At 56.7% G+C, this 16,386-nt stretch overlaps 7 protein-coding genes across 7 annotated transcripts; 3 read left to right on the forward strand and 4 right to left on the reverse strand.

The window, feature by feature from the left end:
• Positions 1-20: 20 nt before the first annotated feature.
• On the reverse strand, positions 21-2,135 carry BO86DRAFT_390379 (MFS general substrate transporter). The gene is made up of 6 exons (XM_025672370.1): positions 1,749-2,135; positions 1,087-1,685; positions 1,013-1,031; positions 640-950; positions 298-568; positions 21-243 (listed from the first exon to the last, which is right to left on the reverse strand). The coding sequence occupies exons 1-6, from the start codon at positions 1,911-1,913 to the stop codon at positions 145-147; spliced, it is 1,464 nt and encodes a 487-aa protein (XP_025526312.1). The 5' UTR covers positions 1,914-2,135; the 3' UTR covers positions 21-144.
• A 1,581-nt stretch (positions 2,136-3,716) lies between these two features.
• On the reverse strand, positions 3,717-5,009 carry BO86DRAFT_433508 (type I glyceraldehyde-3-phosphate dehydrogenase; the record flags this gene model as incomplete). Its single annotated transcript, XM_025675846.1, has 3 exons — positions 4,850-5,009; positions 4,093-4,777; positions 3,717-4,020 (listed from the first exon to the last, which is right to left on the reverse strand). The coding sequence occupies exons 1-3, from the start codon at positions 4,959-4,961 to the stop codon at positions 3,717-3,719; spliced, it is 1,101 nt and encodes a 366-aa protein (XP_025526313.1). The 5' UTR covers positions 4,962-5,009.
• A 1,634-nt stretch (positions 5,010-6,643) lies between these two features.
• Positions 6,644-8,239, forward strand: BO86DRAFT_433511 (putative MFS sugar transporter; the record flags this gene model as incomplete). The annotated part of the gene is made up of 1 exon (XM_025675847.1): positions 6,644-8,239. The coding sequence occupies one exon, from the start codon at positions 6,644-6,646 to the stop codon at positions 8,231-8,233; it is 1,590 nt and encodes a 529-aa protein (XP_025526314.1). The 3' UTR covers positions 8,234-8,239.
• A 740-nt stretch (positions 8,240-8,979) lies between these two features.
• Positions 8,980-11,013, forward strand: BO86DRAFT_279723 (CeGAL family transcription factor; the record flags this gene model as incomplete). The annotated part of the gene is made up of 1 exon (XM_025667319.1): positions 8,980-11,013. A coding segment is annotated over one exon (2,034 nt), but the record flags the coding sequence as incomplete, so codon positions are not given.
• Positions 11,014-11,176: 163 nt separating this feature from the next.
• Positions 11,177-12,481, forward strand: BO86DRAFT_129814 (P-loop containing nucleoside triphosphate hydrolase protein). The gene has a single exon (XM_025666093.1). The coding sequence runs from the start codon at positions 11,339-11,341 to the stop codon at positions 12,317-12,319; it is 981 nt and encodes a 326-aa protein (XP_025526316.1). The 5' UTR covers positions 11,177-11,338; the 3' UTR covers positions 12,320-12,481.
• Positions 12,482-12,975: 494 nt separating this feature from the next.
• Positions 12,976-13,568, reverse strand: BO86DRAFT_341705 (uncharacterized protein; the record flags this gene model as incomplete). The annotated part of the gene is made up of 2 exons (XM_025669086.1): positions 13,099-13,568; positions 12,976-13,045 (listed from the first exon to the last, which is right to left on the reverse strand). Coding segments are annotated over exons 1-2 (513 nt in total), but the record flags the coding sequence as incomplete, so codon positions are not given.
• A 960-nt stretch (positions 13,569-14,528) lies between these two features.
• Positions 14,529-16,304, reverse strand: BO86DRAFT_410959 (vitamin H transporter; the record flags this gene model as incomplete). The annotated part of the gene is made up of 7 exons (XM_025674545.1): positions 14,529-15,159; positions 15,214-15,426; positions 15,480-15,535; positions 15,594-15,694; positions 15,759-15,854; positions 15,913-16,079; positions 16,147-16,304. The coding sequence occupies 7 exons, from the start codon at positions 16,302-16,304 to the stop codon at positions 14,529-14,531; spliced, it is 1,422 nt and encodes a 473-aa protein (XP_025526318.1).
• Positions 16,305-16,386: the final 82 nt, after the last annotated feature.

A 16,386-nucleotide genomic window follows, 5' to 3' on the forward strand; every position in this document is an offset into this window, starting at 1 on the left:
GAGAGGGTTTCACAGACCCTCATAAATTCATTAGATAATATGTATTATGGCCATAACCACATCAGCAGTTGATTACACACATCGTCACATATCCTCGCTTCCTCGAAACACAATAATGCTCCTCGCAATGCTACCTTGCATCGATCACTCCGATTCCGCATTCGACAACCCCATCGTCGAAGTATCGTAGCCCTTCGACTCCAGGTACTCCCGGAACCGTACATCCTCGTGGGTGATCGTGTCCTGAAACCCATTAGTCTTTGATATCACGAGCTATCATCATGGGAGACAACCTACCTGACTGATATTCGGCAGACAGAAGTACGCCAAGAAGGCGCTGAAGATGCACAGCGCACTGGAGACGTAGAATGGGTCCTGACCCTTGCGAGCAGCGGTGGGGGCGTTCTTGACAATGATCGGGAAGACATAGGTCCCCACGAAGGCGCCGACCTTGCCCATGGCGGCGGCCGTGCCGTAGTACTGGCCGCGGATCGGGGTGGCGCAGGTCTTGGCTGCGCAGAGACCGATGTTGTCGCCGGGGCCGACTTCGCCCATGGCGAGGAAGATTCTGTTTTACCCACAGAGTCAGTATAGCGACAAGGTGCAGGGGAGGGTCTTTAGAACGGCACTGCAACTTACCCGTAGATGACGACAAAGGCGGCGACATATTGGTTGGTGTCCAGGTACGGGTAGCAGCCCGTCATGATCAGGCCGATCACGCCCTGCACGAAGACGCCTCCGGCCAGGGTGTTGCGAGGCCCATACCAGTCGCTCAGGAACGCTCCCAGGGCTGAGCCGGGGAGGTAGAAGACGTTGATCACCGTGTTCCAGCCAAGGGTGACCCACATGGGGGCATTTGTGCCGATGATCAAAGACAACCATTGGGAGGAGTAGATACTGAAGGAGTAGGTCGAGAAATCGTACATGAACCAGATGAGGGAAACCGCACACTAGATTAGATTGACTGTCAGTTGTGCGTGCGCTTGATGCGCGAGGCGCATGTAAGGCTTACCCAGCGCTTCCAGTAGAATCTGGTTCAATGGGTTAGCATCGCATCACCACTAGTGTGCAGGTGCAGGCACTTACTTCACAATCAACCAGATGGGAAACTTGTGCATCTTCTCGCGCGTGTACTCGGTGGGCTCCTTGAGCTTCATCCGCAAGTAGATCAGACTGAGTGGGGGGATGACTCCAAGACCCAGACAGATGCGCCAGGCGGCGCGGAGGTGGTTCTCGCCACAGGCCAGCACAACAATCATGGGCACCAGCGAGGAGGCGACCGAGGCCAGATCGAGCTGGAAGTTGGTGAACAGAATAAACCACCGATGGCGCTGGCCCTTCTTCATCTCTCCGCTGCTCTCCGCGGCGGCCACTGACCCGGCCGGATATTCGCCGCCCACGCCCAATCCCAGGAAGAAGCGATAGACCGTCAACGCGGTGAACATCCCCGTCAGACTGCCGTTTGCTCCATAGGCGCCAGCGCACAGTGCGCCGAACACGAAGAGGATCACGGTGGAGACCATCAGGGTGTTGGTGCGCGACCAGTGGTCGGACATGTAGCCGAAGACCAGCATCCCCACCACCGTGCCGGCAAAGGCGATCGAGGAGACGTTCTGACTGTAGGTTGATCCTGCGTAGACGTCGGGGTAGAGCTTATCTAGCATCGTGTTGACCGTTCCGATAACCTATTGTAGAGATCCGAATGTCAGGTTAGGTATTGAACGAGGCAAACCCTACTATCGACTCACGTATTGCAGGTAGCCGTCGGACCAGAGACCGGCACCACAGGCAAAGGTGGGCCAACTGCGCTCCCAGAAGGTCTTCTGCGTCGCAGCCAAGGGATCGTCATCGATGGAGTGATGGGTGTTGGGGGACACCGTCAAGTCCGTCTGCTTCTCTTCTTTCGGATCCATGGTGAGTGGGCCTTTGTGGGAGAGAAAGAGAGAGGCCGTTACTCCGAGGCAGAGGCAACAGAGCAGAAGAAAATCTGCAGTTCTGGCTGCCTGACTGACTGACGGTCCGAGGGTAAGAAGGTACGAACCGAAGATGCGCCGCGGGAAAAAAGCACGAGAAAGAGAAAAGAAGGGGGCAAGAGGGCAAGGACAGGTTTTATTCCCTGCAGGAAGGAATCAGCCCTAGACCAGAAATGATTTGCTCACCAGTGAATGAATGCATGGTCGACTGATTAGGTGTTAGGTAGGATCCTTCACTGCTTCCGTTGCACGACAGGGCAGGACAGGGCCCAAAAAGTTTCCAAGTAGCAGGTACATGATTTAGCATGTGACAGTAGTAATGGTTGGGAGTATCGAGTACCTGTTCAGGAGCTGTAAAGGTTGGGAATGGCTCGGCCTCGCCGACCCGTACCAAGCTCATTGCCCTCACCCAATCACCACGTCCACCAGTTGACAGTCTCCCCGCAAGAACCCCTCAGTGGAGTCACTCGGATTTGCTCCTCCACCAATCCAACCAACCCCTGGCTCTTCCTCCCACGTGCAAATGCATCTGCCATTGACTGGCCCAACATTTCTTCTAGCAGAAGGATTCCTGCCCGGGTGAATGCATGAACATGCCTGTCTTGCCTGCACCTTTACCATCCGATCAGAATTTTCATGGTGACAGCCATTGCCCTGCATGGTGTCTGGTGGCATGCATCAAAACATTGGAATCTTCCAACATGGATGAAAAAAAAAAAAAAAAAAAAAACAACACACACACACAAAAACCATATATCTCTGGCACAGCTATCAATGCCCCGCCCCAGGGTAATATCAAGAGCGGGTTGGGAGAGATAAGATAAAGAGACCATGTGCCGCCAATGCGATAGACCAAGCCTCTCTGATTTGTGCTCGTGTCTGTGACCTTTCGCCTGGTCGGAAAAGCACGGAGGGCCCCCACTAATACTACCCACAGCTGTCGGCCAGAATTCCTTCTTCCCAGTTCATTCCAATCTTCTCTAGTCGTGGTCAAGTTCTCTCCCACGTGCAGGGCTGCATAGCGCTCATGCTAAGTTCCGTTCCTTGGTCAAGAACCGATGGAGACCGTCCTTACTGTGTCTGGAAAATATGTTTTGGGTTGCAGGGGTGTTACTGTTGACCAGCAGAAAAGAGAAAAGAAGTTTTGAGTGGCGTTCAGCTCCAGTGCCTGAGCGCAGGCCTAACACCCTAGTTCATTCCATCGTGCAGCAGATCGATAAGTGGTGGTGTGTTTTCTTGATCCGGCCAAGGCGCCGGCGGACTCGAAATACCTCGATGAATCCTCCTTGAATGCGAACGCATCAGAGACTCCCAGCTGGATGGGTCCGTCAAAAACACAAATGAGCAACGGTGGTGGCAAGTGATCTACGCTGACTTGCCACAGAACTACACAGAATGGAGAGAACTAGGCGACGGGTATAAACGGCGGTTGTATGTATTGGTATATGACTCTATATGGGATTCTCACTATGAACGATCTATATGTAAATATGAATGTCGATCGGGGAGCGGCGGAATTAGGGCTACATCAAAGGTGTTTAGGTCATCAATGGCGTAGAGGCCCGGAGAGCCTTGCGGTGGCAGGCATCCGGGCCGAGCCAAGGCGGAAGTCGCAGGGTAAATACCCTGCAACACATGCAGCTACTCGAGCCCGATGCCGGATCAAATCCCGAGTAACGAAGGTCCGAACCCAGTGGGATGGTCCGTGGAGGGAGAGAGGGAAGCAGAAAAACAAAAAGTCCTTCAAGCTTCCTCTTGGCTGTGGACCAAAACCGCCAGGTCGAGCAGACGGTTGGAGTAGCCCCATTCGTTGTCATACCAGGCGATGATCTTGAAGAACTGCGGATTGAGCTCGTTGCAGGCGGCCGCATCGATGACCGCCGAACAGCACTCGCCCTTGTAGTCACTGCTGACCAGTTGTTCATCGCTGACGCTCAGCACTCCCGCCAGGTCGGTCTTCGCCGCCCGTCGGAATGCCGCCAGGATCTCCGCTAGGGAGGTTGGTTGAGCAGTGTTGATAGTCAAATCGATCAGGGAAACGTCGGGTCTAAAGGGAAAGTCGACATGTCAGGGTCATCCCATCATGAATCCCACCACAAGCGAGGAGAGAACAACTTACGTAGGAACGCGGACGGAGATACCAGTCACCTTGCCCTGCAGCTCGGGGAGAACAGTGGCAATGGCCTTGGCAGCACCCGTGGTGGTGGGGATGATGTTGTCAAACACCGTGCGACCCAGACGAGGGTTCTTCTTGCTGTAGCCGTCCAAGACCTGCTGGGACTGCGTGGCCGCGTGAATGGTGGTCAGGAAGCCCTGCTCGAGGCCGAACTGCTGGTTCAGCACCTTGAGCACGGGGGTGACGCAGTTGGTCGTACAGCTAGCACAGGAGATGACCTGGTTGCTGTCGTCCGGGCGGTAGGCGTCCGAGTTGACCCCAAAGACATATGTGGGCGAGTCGGAACTGGGCGCAGAGATGATGACGCGCTTGGCCTGGCCGTGGGTGACATGTTGCAGGGCCAAGTCCCGCTTGGTGAATTTGCCGGTACTCTCCACCACATAGTCGGCGCCCAACTCGCGCCAATTGATTAGGCGGGGGTCACGCTCGGAGATCAAGCGGATGGGCTGGCCGCCGATGGTGATCAGACTATCGCTGACGGCGACGATCTCCTTGTGGGGGTCCATCCGCCCCATCGTGCCGTCGTAGCGGATCAGGTAGATCAGGTCCTTGATCGAGTTGCAGGTGTGGTTGATGGCAACGACCTCGAGGTCGGAACGAGTCAAGGATGCGCGCAGCACATTCCGGCCTAGTGGCAAGGGTTCAGTTGGCCAGGGACGTCTCACGAAGGGTCAAATCTCTAATTGAAGTGTGAGCTTACCTATACGGCCAAAGCCGTTGATCCCAATCTTGCACGAAGGGCCATCAAAGCGGCTAGACGGTACACTCTGGACCGTGGAGGCGAAGTCCTCGTTGTGGATTGACGGCGCCATGGCTTGCAGGGGAGAAAATAAGGGTTCAACAAGAAGGGGGTGTCTTTCAGATGAGCGGAACCAGTCTCTGAGTAATAATTACATATCCGTCCCCTTTGTGAGGAGCAGATTGCCTATCTTAAATGTGCCCAGGGCCGCATACCGAAGAAAGTGCCGATAATCGGATGGGAAACCCTCGGCCCGGGCGATTCCATCATATCGGAGGAAGCTGAAGGCATTACGAAACCAGAAAACCGGATTGAGGTTAGGTGCGCATTTGCTATGACAGAAGAACATACGGCAGACAACTTGTCTACGACGTAAGTTTGTGATGATGCATGGCTACCTAGTATACTTGAGCGAACTAGAGCAACTCGACCTACCGACTTGGTACCCGAAGGGAGATGCGCAAATGTCAAGCTCGGGAGAGCCAATGAGAAGAAGCGGACATTCTCAAAGAAGAACAAGGGGGAAAACCGGGGGAAAACCGTGGAATACGGATTAGAGATTCACCGCGAAGGCTCAGCTGCAACCTGATATCTGCCTCAGGCAATAATACCCTGCTGCCTTAGGCACCAGTCGACATCGGGCTAGCAAAGTCCGTCCGGCCGGCCGGAGCAAGAATCTTTTTCATCTTGTCCATCTTGTCCATCTTGTTCTTACGGCCAAGCAAAGCCGGGGGTAAATTGGTCCGGCTCGGGGAAGTTCCGATCACCCCCGTGAATTGCCAAGCTGCCCGTACAGCGCTCAAGTGGGGGCGCGTGGTTTCAGTCCGGCATCCCGACCAATCCTCACCACAACCACCACAACCACCACACTTACCCTAACTACCCTGCCTGATTCCGGCCTTGAATATCTCCTCGCGAGCCTCGTGAGGTCGTCTCCACGGACCAGATGGAGGTTCTTAACTCCTTATAGACCCTCGCTTCTGCCCCCTCTTGCATGAATGCCTGACCCCGATGTCATCCTCTTAGTGAATGTACTGTACCTGGATCCGTGATCATGACGTGTAGATGGTCAAGTTGGATGCTGGGCAGCTGGAGGGACGATCAGTAGCACCCAAGAGAACTCCACGTGTGCCAAAGCAATGTCAGGGCAAAGCTTGTCCTCCTTGTCCGCTTGGCTTTTCTAAAGCGAGGAACAACACACACCAGTCTTGCCTCCTACTCACATCCATCCCACGCTTCTCTGTAGGAGCATACGAGGTGACTGACGGTGTGGCATGATTTTGTAGACCCGTAAGCCCGGCGTCAACTGGTGCATGGCAGTAGTATCACGCTGCATGGGGCTGTATGGCCCGATTGCTCCTCGTTTCCTCGTCTACCGCGCCTTTACCAAATGTGAATGCCGTGTGAATCCACCCTCTACCCCCCCCATTTTGCCCCCCCGGACGGTTCGCCGACCCACGTACACCCACATGAACACACCACTCCAATGCACCCCAACGCACCCCAGCTCATCGCGAGTCCCAATTTGCCAGGATTCGAATCCTCTCCTGTCTCATGCGGGGCCCCAGCGCGGGAGTCTGGAGCAGAGATTGGAAACCCCCCCGGCTGGGCTTGAATCGGGGTCATGTTCTGGAAAACCTATAAAGATGGGCTCACCTCTCGCCTTCTCCTTCCTTGCGCCTTCTGCACCTCACTTTCTGCCTTTCTCCCTCCCTCCGTCCATCACATCTCTCCTCACCTCACATTCCCGCTACCATGGCCCAGTCTCGGGTGCCGGCCCGGGGCCTCACCGGAAGGACCCTACACTTGGCCCAGATTGCCCTCATTGTGGCACCGGCCTTTGTCTGTTTTGGTTACAATCAGTCTGGCCTGGGGCCCCTTGCCACCCTCCAAAGCTGGGTGCACACCTTTCCCTCGATCGACACCGTCAACACTGTTGGAGAGCAGAAGTCACAAAATTCGACCAGCAAGGGGGCGGTTGTTGCGTCCTTCCAGATCGGAGCTCTCATTGGGGCCTTCTCCTGCATGTTTATTGGCGATCGGCTAGGGCGGCGCAGGACCGTATTTTTGGGTTCCATCTTGACGATCATCGGACAGGTCTTGCAGGTGTCAGCCTACCAGCTGGTGCAGTTTGTCATCGGCCGCCTCATCCTGGGTGCTGGCGTCGGCCAGTTCAGCGTTGCCGTCCCCGTCTGGCTGGCCGAATGCTCGGAGGCAAAGAATCGTGGGCAGCATGTCATTCTGACGGGAGTCTTCATGTGTCTGGGTTATGCCCTCTGCAACTGGATCGACTTCGCCTTCACCTTCCTGCCCTACTCGACCCTCCAATGGCGCATTCCCTTGGCCCTGTCCTTCATCCCCTCGTTGATGGTGGCGGGCAGTGTGTTCTTCCTCCCCGAATCGCCTCGGTGGCTGGTCAGCGTCAATCGGGTCAGCGAGGCGACCGTCGCCTTGGCTGCCTACAAGGGCATCGACCCCGATGACGAGGCAATCTCTGCGGAAATTAGCGGTGTGCAGTCCTCGCTGGAAACGACCGTCAAGAAGGTTTCGCTGCTGGATATCCTCTTCCACCGCGGAGAAGACCCGGATCGCCTCCTGTACCGGTTCCTGCTTTGCTTCTTCCTGCAGTTCTTCCAGCAGATGTGCGGTGGCAATCTGATCTCCGTGTATGCCTCGACCATCTTCGAGGAGAACCTCAACATGAGCGCCAACCTGGCCAAGATCCTGGCGGCGTGCGCCCTGACCTGGAAGTTCCTGTGCTGCTTCATTGCATTCTACTGCATTGACCGGCTGGGTCGCCGGACGGTCTTTATCATCAGCGGCACGGGGATGTGTGTGTGCATGACGGTGATGGCCATCACCGCTAGTTTCCCCACCTCGAATCACGGGGCGTCGATTGCCTCGGCGACCTTCATCTTTCTCTTCAACCTGTTCTACCCGATCGGTTTCCTGGGCGGGAACTTCCTGTATTGCACCGAAGTGGCGCCCATCCACCTGCGGACGGCGATGAGCGCAGTGTCCACCGCCAACCACTGGTTGTGGAACTTTGTGGTGGTGATGGTGACCCCCGTGGCGTTGGACACCATCGGCTACCGCTACTACGTGATGTATGCGATCATCTCCGCCTGCATCCCCATCTCGGTGGCGCTGTTCTACCCGGAGACGATGAACCGTAACCTAGAACTGCTCGACCATGCCTTCCGCGATGCCCCCACCCCGTGGAAGATCGTGTCGATGGCCCGCAGTTTGCCTCAAGGCGAGGTGACTGAGGCCGACCTCTACCAGCACGACAAGCACGAGAAGGAGCAATCGGAAGGGTCGTTCGAACAGAAAGAACATGTTTAAGAGTAACAGACCATTGACTACGACGCATTTTATGAGAGAATCGCGATGATCCCTATGCTCTTCTGTGTAAATTGGCATTGGGATCTGCAGTATGTACATATGAGGATGATTGTGGGGAGGGGAGGGGAGGAGGGGGGATGAGCGAGTGTATGGCATGAATAGAAAGTTGCGCCCGCAGGACTCTTCGTGTCTCGCGTGAATTCAAATCAGACTTTTCGAGGCAAATCTGACGCTCATGTAACCAGGTTAGAGGGGGGGGAACCGAAGTATTAATAATGTAAAACCGGATGGAGAGTGGAGATTGTGTGGAGGCGGAGTTGAACACCTCCGTGAGGGTTCTTCATGGTAAGTTGGTTAGGGTTAGTTCGAGATGGACTTGGCAAGAGTGAGTATGTACAGTACACCGAAGATCCTGTTTGGCTTTTGGTTGGTTCAACTTTAGGTCTAATTCTTTTCCTCCTCCTTCCCTGCAGTTCTGGTTCTGTCCCCCACCGTAGTCGCCCCTTCACTCAGCATTCCAATGGTTGGGGAAAACTACACTAGTTACATGCTTTCTGGCTGGTAGTCAGTCAGTCAGTCGATCAATTAATCTTTCCCCGACCGACTCTAATGCACTCCGTCCATTATCCCCGATCAGCATGAAGCCTGTCTCCCCCACTGCTGCCACTGCTGCTGCTGCTGCCACCACGACAGCCACCACGCCCTCCGATGTGGACGGCAACTGGCCAACGCCAGCGCCTCGGGCCAAGCGGCGCAAGCGGGCCTCGACGACGGGGACGTCGCGGCCCTCGCCCCGCGAGCTTGGCATCATGCGTAAGGATGACACTTCCGCCAGCTTTCTCGGGAGTTCGAGTGGCATTCACTTTGTCCGCACCGTCTATCACGCCTTTGCCCGCCGTTCTGCCGACCTGCAGCAGCAGCAGGAGGCTCGTGCCGGCCATGAGAGCCTGGTGCCCGGGGAGGATGACCACCTCCGCACCGGTCAAGGCCAGGCCCACGCCCTCTTGTGGTCGACCGATGAGCTCGATCTGACCAATCCCAAATTATCCTTCGACCAATTGGTGCAACTGTCACATCAATATTTCCAGAATTGGCATCCCATCTACCCCTTTCTCCATGCTCCGCATCTCCTCCGCGCCCTGGAGCAGACAAGCCGAGAAGGGATTCGGTCCATCAGCCGGACAGATGCCGTGCTCATCCGCTCCGTCATGTCCATCGCTGCCATTGACAATCGACAGGCACAGGGAGGAGCATCACTGGCAGCCATGGCGGTGGCCATGCCGGCCGAGCTGGTTTTCCAGACGGTGCACGACGCCATGAATGGTCTACGCGATCTGCTGGACGAACCCTCGTCCATCCCCTTGTTGCAGGCAGCCGTCAGTATCCAGTTGTTTCTGACGTCGATTCTCCGCCTCAATGCGGCGTCGCGGGTTGGAGGGTTTGTGACGCGCACCGTGTTTCACCTGGGTCTGCATCGCTGCCCGGCACGGTATTCCTGCTTCAGCCAGGAAGATGTGGTGATCCGTCGCCGGCTGTTCTGGTCGATCTACTGTCTCGAGCGATATCTGAATCAAGCCCTGGGGGTGCCCCTCAGCATCCGAGATGACGACCTGGATGTATGCTATCCCGGAGCCGAACGACATACGCCGGACAACGGTGGTGAAGTGATGATGGGTCCGACGCCAGACGACCAGCGGCTCAAGCTCCTGCGCCACCTGGCCAAATTCGCCCGCCTGCGAGGGTTGATTTCGGAGCTGCGCAACAAATCCATTATGCATAGTGGAGAGAACTTGGTGGAGGCAGCGGAGGTCGATCGGGCCCTTCTGCAGTGGTGGAATGAGGTGTATGATGATGTCTATCCGCTGGCATGCGACGGGGAGCCGCCGGAGGCATCGTGCCCGTTGCAACCCTTCCATTCCCTCCTGCTGGTGGTTTCACGCCACGAGGCCAAGATTGCGTTGCACCGTCCATTACTGGCCGCCGACAATCCGACCACCGCCGATTACAAAGCGGCTTTTCTCACCTGCATCAATTCCTCCCGTTCGTTGCTGGCCGCGTTCCATGGCTATATCACGGCTCCACCCGGCGACGACCGTCCTCCGCTGATCGTCGCCTCCTTCACCTGGACGGTGTGGATGTCATGTCTGATTCTGATCTACGCCGCTTGGACCCGCCACTTCTCGAATGAGGGAGCTCGCCGCTATGCGCGCATTGGGATCGCGGTGCTGCAGAACATTGCCCGCCGGGAACGCGAGTGGCCGCAGACCTGCATTCAAGCCATTGAGGATCTGTGCTCTGCTCTCGAGCATAACAACAAAAACAGCCAACATCACCACCACCGGATCAACAGCGACCTCCGAGTGCCGCAAGCGGAGGATACGTATAGTACGAGTCATCGGAGTACCGGCGACCGTCCCGATGCTATCCGCATTGCCGAAGATCCGATCGAACTCCACGGGGAAGATGCCTCGCCCCGGCCCAGCAGGCCCAGCAGGCCCAGCAGGCCCAGCAGCATAGCCCCTGAATCCTGGGACAATCTTCCGATGCCGCCGCCGCCCTCGTTCGATCCTACGGCCGTGCTCTCCACTCCGGATCTCTACAACGCCGCTAGCATGGTGTTTGGCGATCTGGCCGGCTCCGGATTTTCCTACGGTCTGGGCGGGCTGGGTCTGGGCCCGGAGTCGGCGACGGCTGTCCCTTTGTCGGACCCGTTCTTGATGAACGAAGGCTGGAGTGTGGCGGATGGGCCGTGGTTGCTGCATGGCGATTTTAATGTGTGAAATTGTGAATGCAGACCGGACAAAGAAACCTCCGCGACCGGGCCGGAGCAAAACTCCTCCGCCATCCCCGGCCAACTATCTGCTGACTCATCGCTTCTCCCCTCCATCTCCCCCACTCACGTGATAACCCCAGCCACAGCCGGAGCGCAACGAGGAACAACAACAACACCAACACCAACACCAACTTCCCTCGGTCGCATTTCATCAATATTGATCGCATTGGCTGGTGGAGCATGTGTCTTGGTTTCTTGTCCATTGCTCTATACATATAGAATCTACCCTCCTCCTTCGCCCCCCTCCTCGCGCGCTCGCAACATCGCCCACCATGATCCCCGAGCAGACTATTGACCGGCTCTTGGCCCACGTCCGTCCCCACATCCAACGCCATGTCGACCAGCAGGCCTCATCCTCCAGCCAACGGAAGCCCTTCATCCTGGCCCTGACCGGTCTACAAGGCAGCGGCAAGACCACCTGGACCTCCGCCATTGTGCGGTCCCTGAACGAGAAACACCACTTCCGCACCATCAACGTCTCCCTCGACGACTTCTACCTGCCGCACGAGGGCCTGGTGCGCCTGCGCCAGACCAACCCGGCCAATGCCCTGCTCAAGATGCGCGGCCAGCCCGGCACGCACGACACCGCGCTGGTCCGCGAGTTCTTCGACAGCTTGACCGTCACCCCGGAGACTTCTCCGCGCGAGGTCTGCATCCCCGAGTTCGACAAGAGCCGCTTCCACGGCGAAGGCGACCGCGTGCCCCGCGACGAGTGGCGCCGCGTCCCCGTCTCGCTGGAATCGCCGGTGGACGTGCTAGTGCTGGAAGGCTGGTGCGTGGGGTTCCAGCCGCTGAGCGAGCAGGCCATCGAGGCCAAGTGGACGGCGGCCCAGGCGCATCCCCCCGCGTCAGGGCCAGATTCGGAGTCTGGATTCCCCACGCAAACCCTGCAGAACCACGAGCTGGCCAGCTACTTCACCATCAACGCCAGCCTACGCAACTACTGCGACATGTTCATGGGGCCCCAGCACCTGGACTTCCTGGTGCACCTCGACACCGACGATCTGGCCAACGTCTACCGCTGGCGCATGCAGCAGGAACACGCCCTGCGGCGGGTGAAGAACCAGGGCATGACGGACGAGGAGGTCATCGCGTTCGTGAAGGGGTACATGCCGGCCTACGAGCTGTATCTGGATGAAGTGCGCGAGGGGATCTTCCGGGGAGTGTCGGAAGAGGAGCGTTTACGCAAGGGCCAGGCGAGAGTGGTGCTGGGGCAGGATCGGACTGTACTGGATATTGTTGGGTATAGCTAGATTGTGCCGGACCAGTGCCATTGGACCTCGCTGGTTGAAGTCCTCAGACCACAACGAGATATGGAATACTTTATGAATACCATGGATGATGTACTGTACAAGAAAGGGGCCCGGAGTGACTGCCTGAGGTGTCAGGCACCAAGCACCGCTTCACCTCGGCAATGACGTAAGAGGATAGATTAGTGCCGAAGATCGGAAGTTGGCTGGCTGCCACCTCCCCCCCCCCGGCATTGATTTCCGGCATTGTCGAGAGACGCCACTATATATTGCTGTGTTTGGATTGGTGCACTTCATCATGGCCCAGCCTGGTGCAATCTATGCTGTCAAACTGCTCCGAATTGGTTGCCGAGCTGCGTCTCCGAGGACCCCTGCGAGCAGTCCCGCAGCACCGGCACTTGCACTCTCTCCGACCGGCGCGAGAGCAGGACCTTTCGCACGATCTGGTTCGCGTCCGACGAGCCCTCCTCGCTGATCTCCAGCTCGTTCAGCTCGGGGACGACCAGCGATGCGCGCTGCGCGGTGGATGTCACGCGGGCCTGCGGGGACTCGGCGAACGAAGGGCTGGCGGGGGTCCGATGGAAGGGGAACGATGGAGGGAAGGAATGCCGGAAGAGCTGGTGGGACGAGGTGCTGGAGCGCTGCGTGTCTCGGCCGCCGCGGCGGGTGATGAGGATATGGATGGCGGGGATACACGAGCAAATGAGGGCGAATCCGCCTTCAGCGTTACTGCTTCGCATTAGCTCAACCCTGACCGAGTAGTGCGAGGCAGGATCACCTACCCCGACAGCAGAATCTTCAAGTACACGACGGTCGACTCCAGATGATCCTGCTCGTGGATGACCAGCACGAGGCGGTAGATGCTGAACCCGATCGCCAGCCCGCCGCAGCCCATCATCAGCGAGACCTTGAGCTTCTTGACGTGCGAGAGATGCAGGGTGATGGTCAGGAAGGCCGGAAGCAGCATGATGGCCAGATCGGTGGCGATGCTCATGACCGCGTCGGCGAGGATCACCGCCGTCTTGTTGAGGCATTGCGCTTCCTCGTCGTAGTGGGTCCAGAAGTACGAGACCGGCAGGCAGATGAAGACCTTGATGAAGAAGATGATCGTGTAGTAGACCACCGTCACCACCAGCACCGAGTAGACGCTGATGACCTGCACGTGTCGGATGGTGAAGATGCGTGCTAGGATGGAGAGCAGGGTGATTTTGACGGCGAGGACCATCGGGGCGTAGATGACGGTCAAAACATAGTAGAACTGCGGACGAGGGTTAGCGGAGGAGCACTCGGATGGGGTGGCTGAGACGAGGGTCATGGTGCCTGCCTTGTAGACGAGCCGGATTTGGTAGGGGGTCAGTAGGGCGAGGGGTTTGCCGCCGCCATAATGGAGGTCTGCCGTCGTTCAATTAGTGGACCTGACCCCTTCGAGGTGGTGGATGGGCATTTTACAAAAGATATTGCAGATGCAGTAGGTGAAGAACAGGACCTGCAGCCCAATGTTAGAGGTGATGGGCCGGTGGGCGGCGGGTAGAGGTGATTTACCCAGGATAGCGTGCAAAATGCTGGTATACGAGATTAGATTGGGTAGCAGTCCGGGAAAAGGGATGTCACGAACCGTCCTCAATGTTCAAATCTCGCTTGATCCGGGAAGCAACCAGCAGGCGCAGGGCCAGGCAAAGGGTGGTGATGCTGCAGCACAGGATCTGCGTCACCAAACTGATGGTGCGCAGATATTGATCGTGGACCGGGATCATTTGGATAGGCAGCGGTCACCATTGCGGTCCAGCGCGACGAGACAGGGGGTTTGTCTGGAATTGGAGGAATTGAGGGTTGGAGTTCTGGAGAATGAGGTATGCGGAATGCAGGGGAGGCAAAATGTGGAGAAAAGAATGGTGAAGTTGGGGCTTGGCTTTCGACGTCATGGACGCCGCGAGGTTCCATGGTCCGGCCCAGCCCGACCATTAAACATTATCAAATGTTTACCCAGATGAAGATCCCGCATATGCGGGCTCACTGGGCATGGTGAAGGACTAGGATCTATCTATGCGACGAGTTGACCGGATAGCAAAGCAAAGCAGGGTTGGTATGCAGTTACCCAAACGGCCAAATAAGTCGACCGGCGCATGGTTAACATTATTACGGGACCAAAAGACAAAACATCATTTCATATCAGATGATTCATCGAACATGACTATGCGCCAGCACATGGAGCTCACAACTGGAAACGAAAGCCCGGGTGAGCATCGCCCAGATCCTGCATGCTCTCCGACTGCCAGTCCTTCTCCGGCTGGCGTTCCCGGCGGCGGTTTTCGGCGCGAAGAGCGAAGAAATACACGGTGCAGGCGAGTCCTGCCACCACCGCAAACGCCAGACCAACCCCAAACCCAGTAGGATACTTGGGCGCTTCGCTGGTGATGAAGACGTTGCCGGATACAAACGCACCGCAGTTGCCGAACGCGGGCAGCAAGCCCATTCCGACACTGCGCTTGACGCCCTTGCCGAGGTTGATGCACAACCACACCACAGTAATGGACATCATGATGAACGCGCCCGACGCCACGAAGAACATGCCCAGGTAACGGACTCCGGCAGAGGGAACCTGCGCAAGCTCGATACTCCAGCCGATTATGACGAGCGCCGAGCCGAACAGAGTGAAAAGATAGCGGTGGCGGAGATAGTCACTCAGCCACGCGCTTGACAGGGTAAGCACAAAGGCGACTGCGTAGACGGGGATGCTGTGTTCCTGCGCTGAGCGACTGGTCCAACCGAGGTCTTTGAGAATCGTGGGCTGGAAGTACACCAAAGAGCTGGCGCTTTCTTCGGCGGCGAGATAGGCCAGAACGCTGGTCTCCACGTCAGTGTGTGATTCGGATCTTCATCATGCGAGTTATGCTCACCAGATCCAGATCTTCCAGTCCATCGCCATCTTCAGGACCCGAGGGAGGGAAATGGGGTCATCACGAATGCTTCCTCCATCGGCCTCCAGACGGGCAAGCAGCAATGCCTTCTCTTCCGGGGTCAAGAATGTCGCGTCCTCGGGGAAGGGAACGACAATCCAGTAGCAAATGATGCTGACGCCCATGGTGATGATGGATTCGATCAAAAACAGCCTAATCTCGCGTCAGAAAAGACGATATGCGCGCCAAGGTCAAGGGATCCATACCATCTCCACCCTGCATATCCATCCAGCTCCAAGTGTGTCAAGAGACTTGAGAAAAGCTAACGAGCCAGTCAGACAGACGTGTTGAGAGTAAGCATGATAGACAAAAAAGCCTACCCCATTGAATGCTCCTGCCGCCATGTTGGCACTGAAGAAGATTGCGTATCGACGCAGAAACTCGTCCCGCTTGTAGTAGCTCCCGATCAGGTATGCGCAACCTGGCAATGGAAGGTCAGATGAATATTCATGCATCGCCAATAGCTTGGCCTGGTGTGAACTAACCAGGGACAAAGCCTGCCTCACACATCCCCATAAAGAATCGACACGCAATGAGACCCGTCGCAGTCTTGGTGAGACCTTGTCCCATCACAAACAGCCCTGTTGGCCCACCAAGTCAGCATAGTCCATCCCTCCCGACTGGAGCGATTGCTCTCACCCCAAGTAAACATGTATAGGACCAGCATCCTTGGGCCAAATCTCTTGACCAGCAGATTGGCCGGCATTCCGAAGACGACGTATGCGACCGTGAACATGGTTACAGCGAGATTGTAGTCATTTCCCACCAAGTGCAGCTCCTTCGCCATGCCGGCGATCTTCGCATTTCTACATCGAACCCCAATGGTTAGGATTCGGTGCATCAACATAAACTAGAAGGCAGCTAAGCACTCACGCAATGTTGGAACGATCCATGAAAGACACTAAGAAGAGAAACCATAGTGCTGGGACGACTCGCCAGTCCAGCTTTCGCAGCAGCTTCTTCTCCAAAGCGGGATCAAAGTCTGGCGTCGACGCCTCAACCACGCGGGGCTCAATCTCGTGCTTCTCCATGCCTGTAGCCTTGTGAGATAACGGTCGACAGAAAAAGTGAAACTACGAGAGAAAGCAAACACCCATGCACGTGGCGCGACAT

Source organism: Aspergillus japonicus (assembly GCF_003184785.1).
Source record: "Aspergillus japonicus CBS 114.51 unplaced genomic scaffold BO86scaffold_35, whole genome shotgun sequence".
Lineage (NCBI taxonomy): Eukaryota > Fungi > Ascomycota > Eurotiomycetes > Eurotiales > Aspergillaceae > Aspergillus > Aspergillus japonicus.

What these genes read in the sequence shown, in the direction of transcription:
- BO86DRAFT_129814 (XM_025666093.1), top strand. Translation starts at nt 11,339, where the DNA reads ATGATCCCCGAGCAGACTATTGACCGGCTCTTGGCCCACGTCCGTCCC.
- BO86DRAFT_390379 (XM_025672370.1), bottom strand. Translation starts at nt 1,913, where the DNA reads ATGGATCCGAAAGAAGAGAAGCAGACGGACTTGACGGTGTCCCCCAAC. An exon ending in CCGACGGCTACCTGCAATAC is followed by an intron (nt 1,686 to 1,748) that starts GTGAGTCGATAG and finishes TCTCTACAATAG; the next exon opens with GTTATCGGAACGGTCAACAC. An exon ending in GCCTTTGTCGTCATCTACGG is followed by an intron (nt 569 to 639) that starts GTAAGTTGCAGT and finishes TGGGTAAAACAG; the next exon opens with AATCTTCCTCGCCATGGGCG.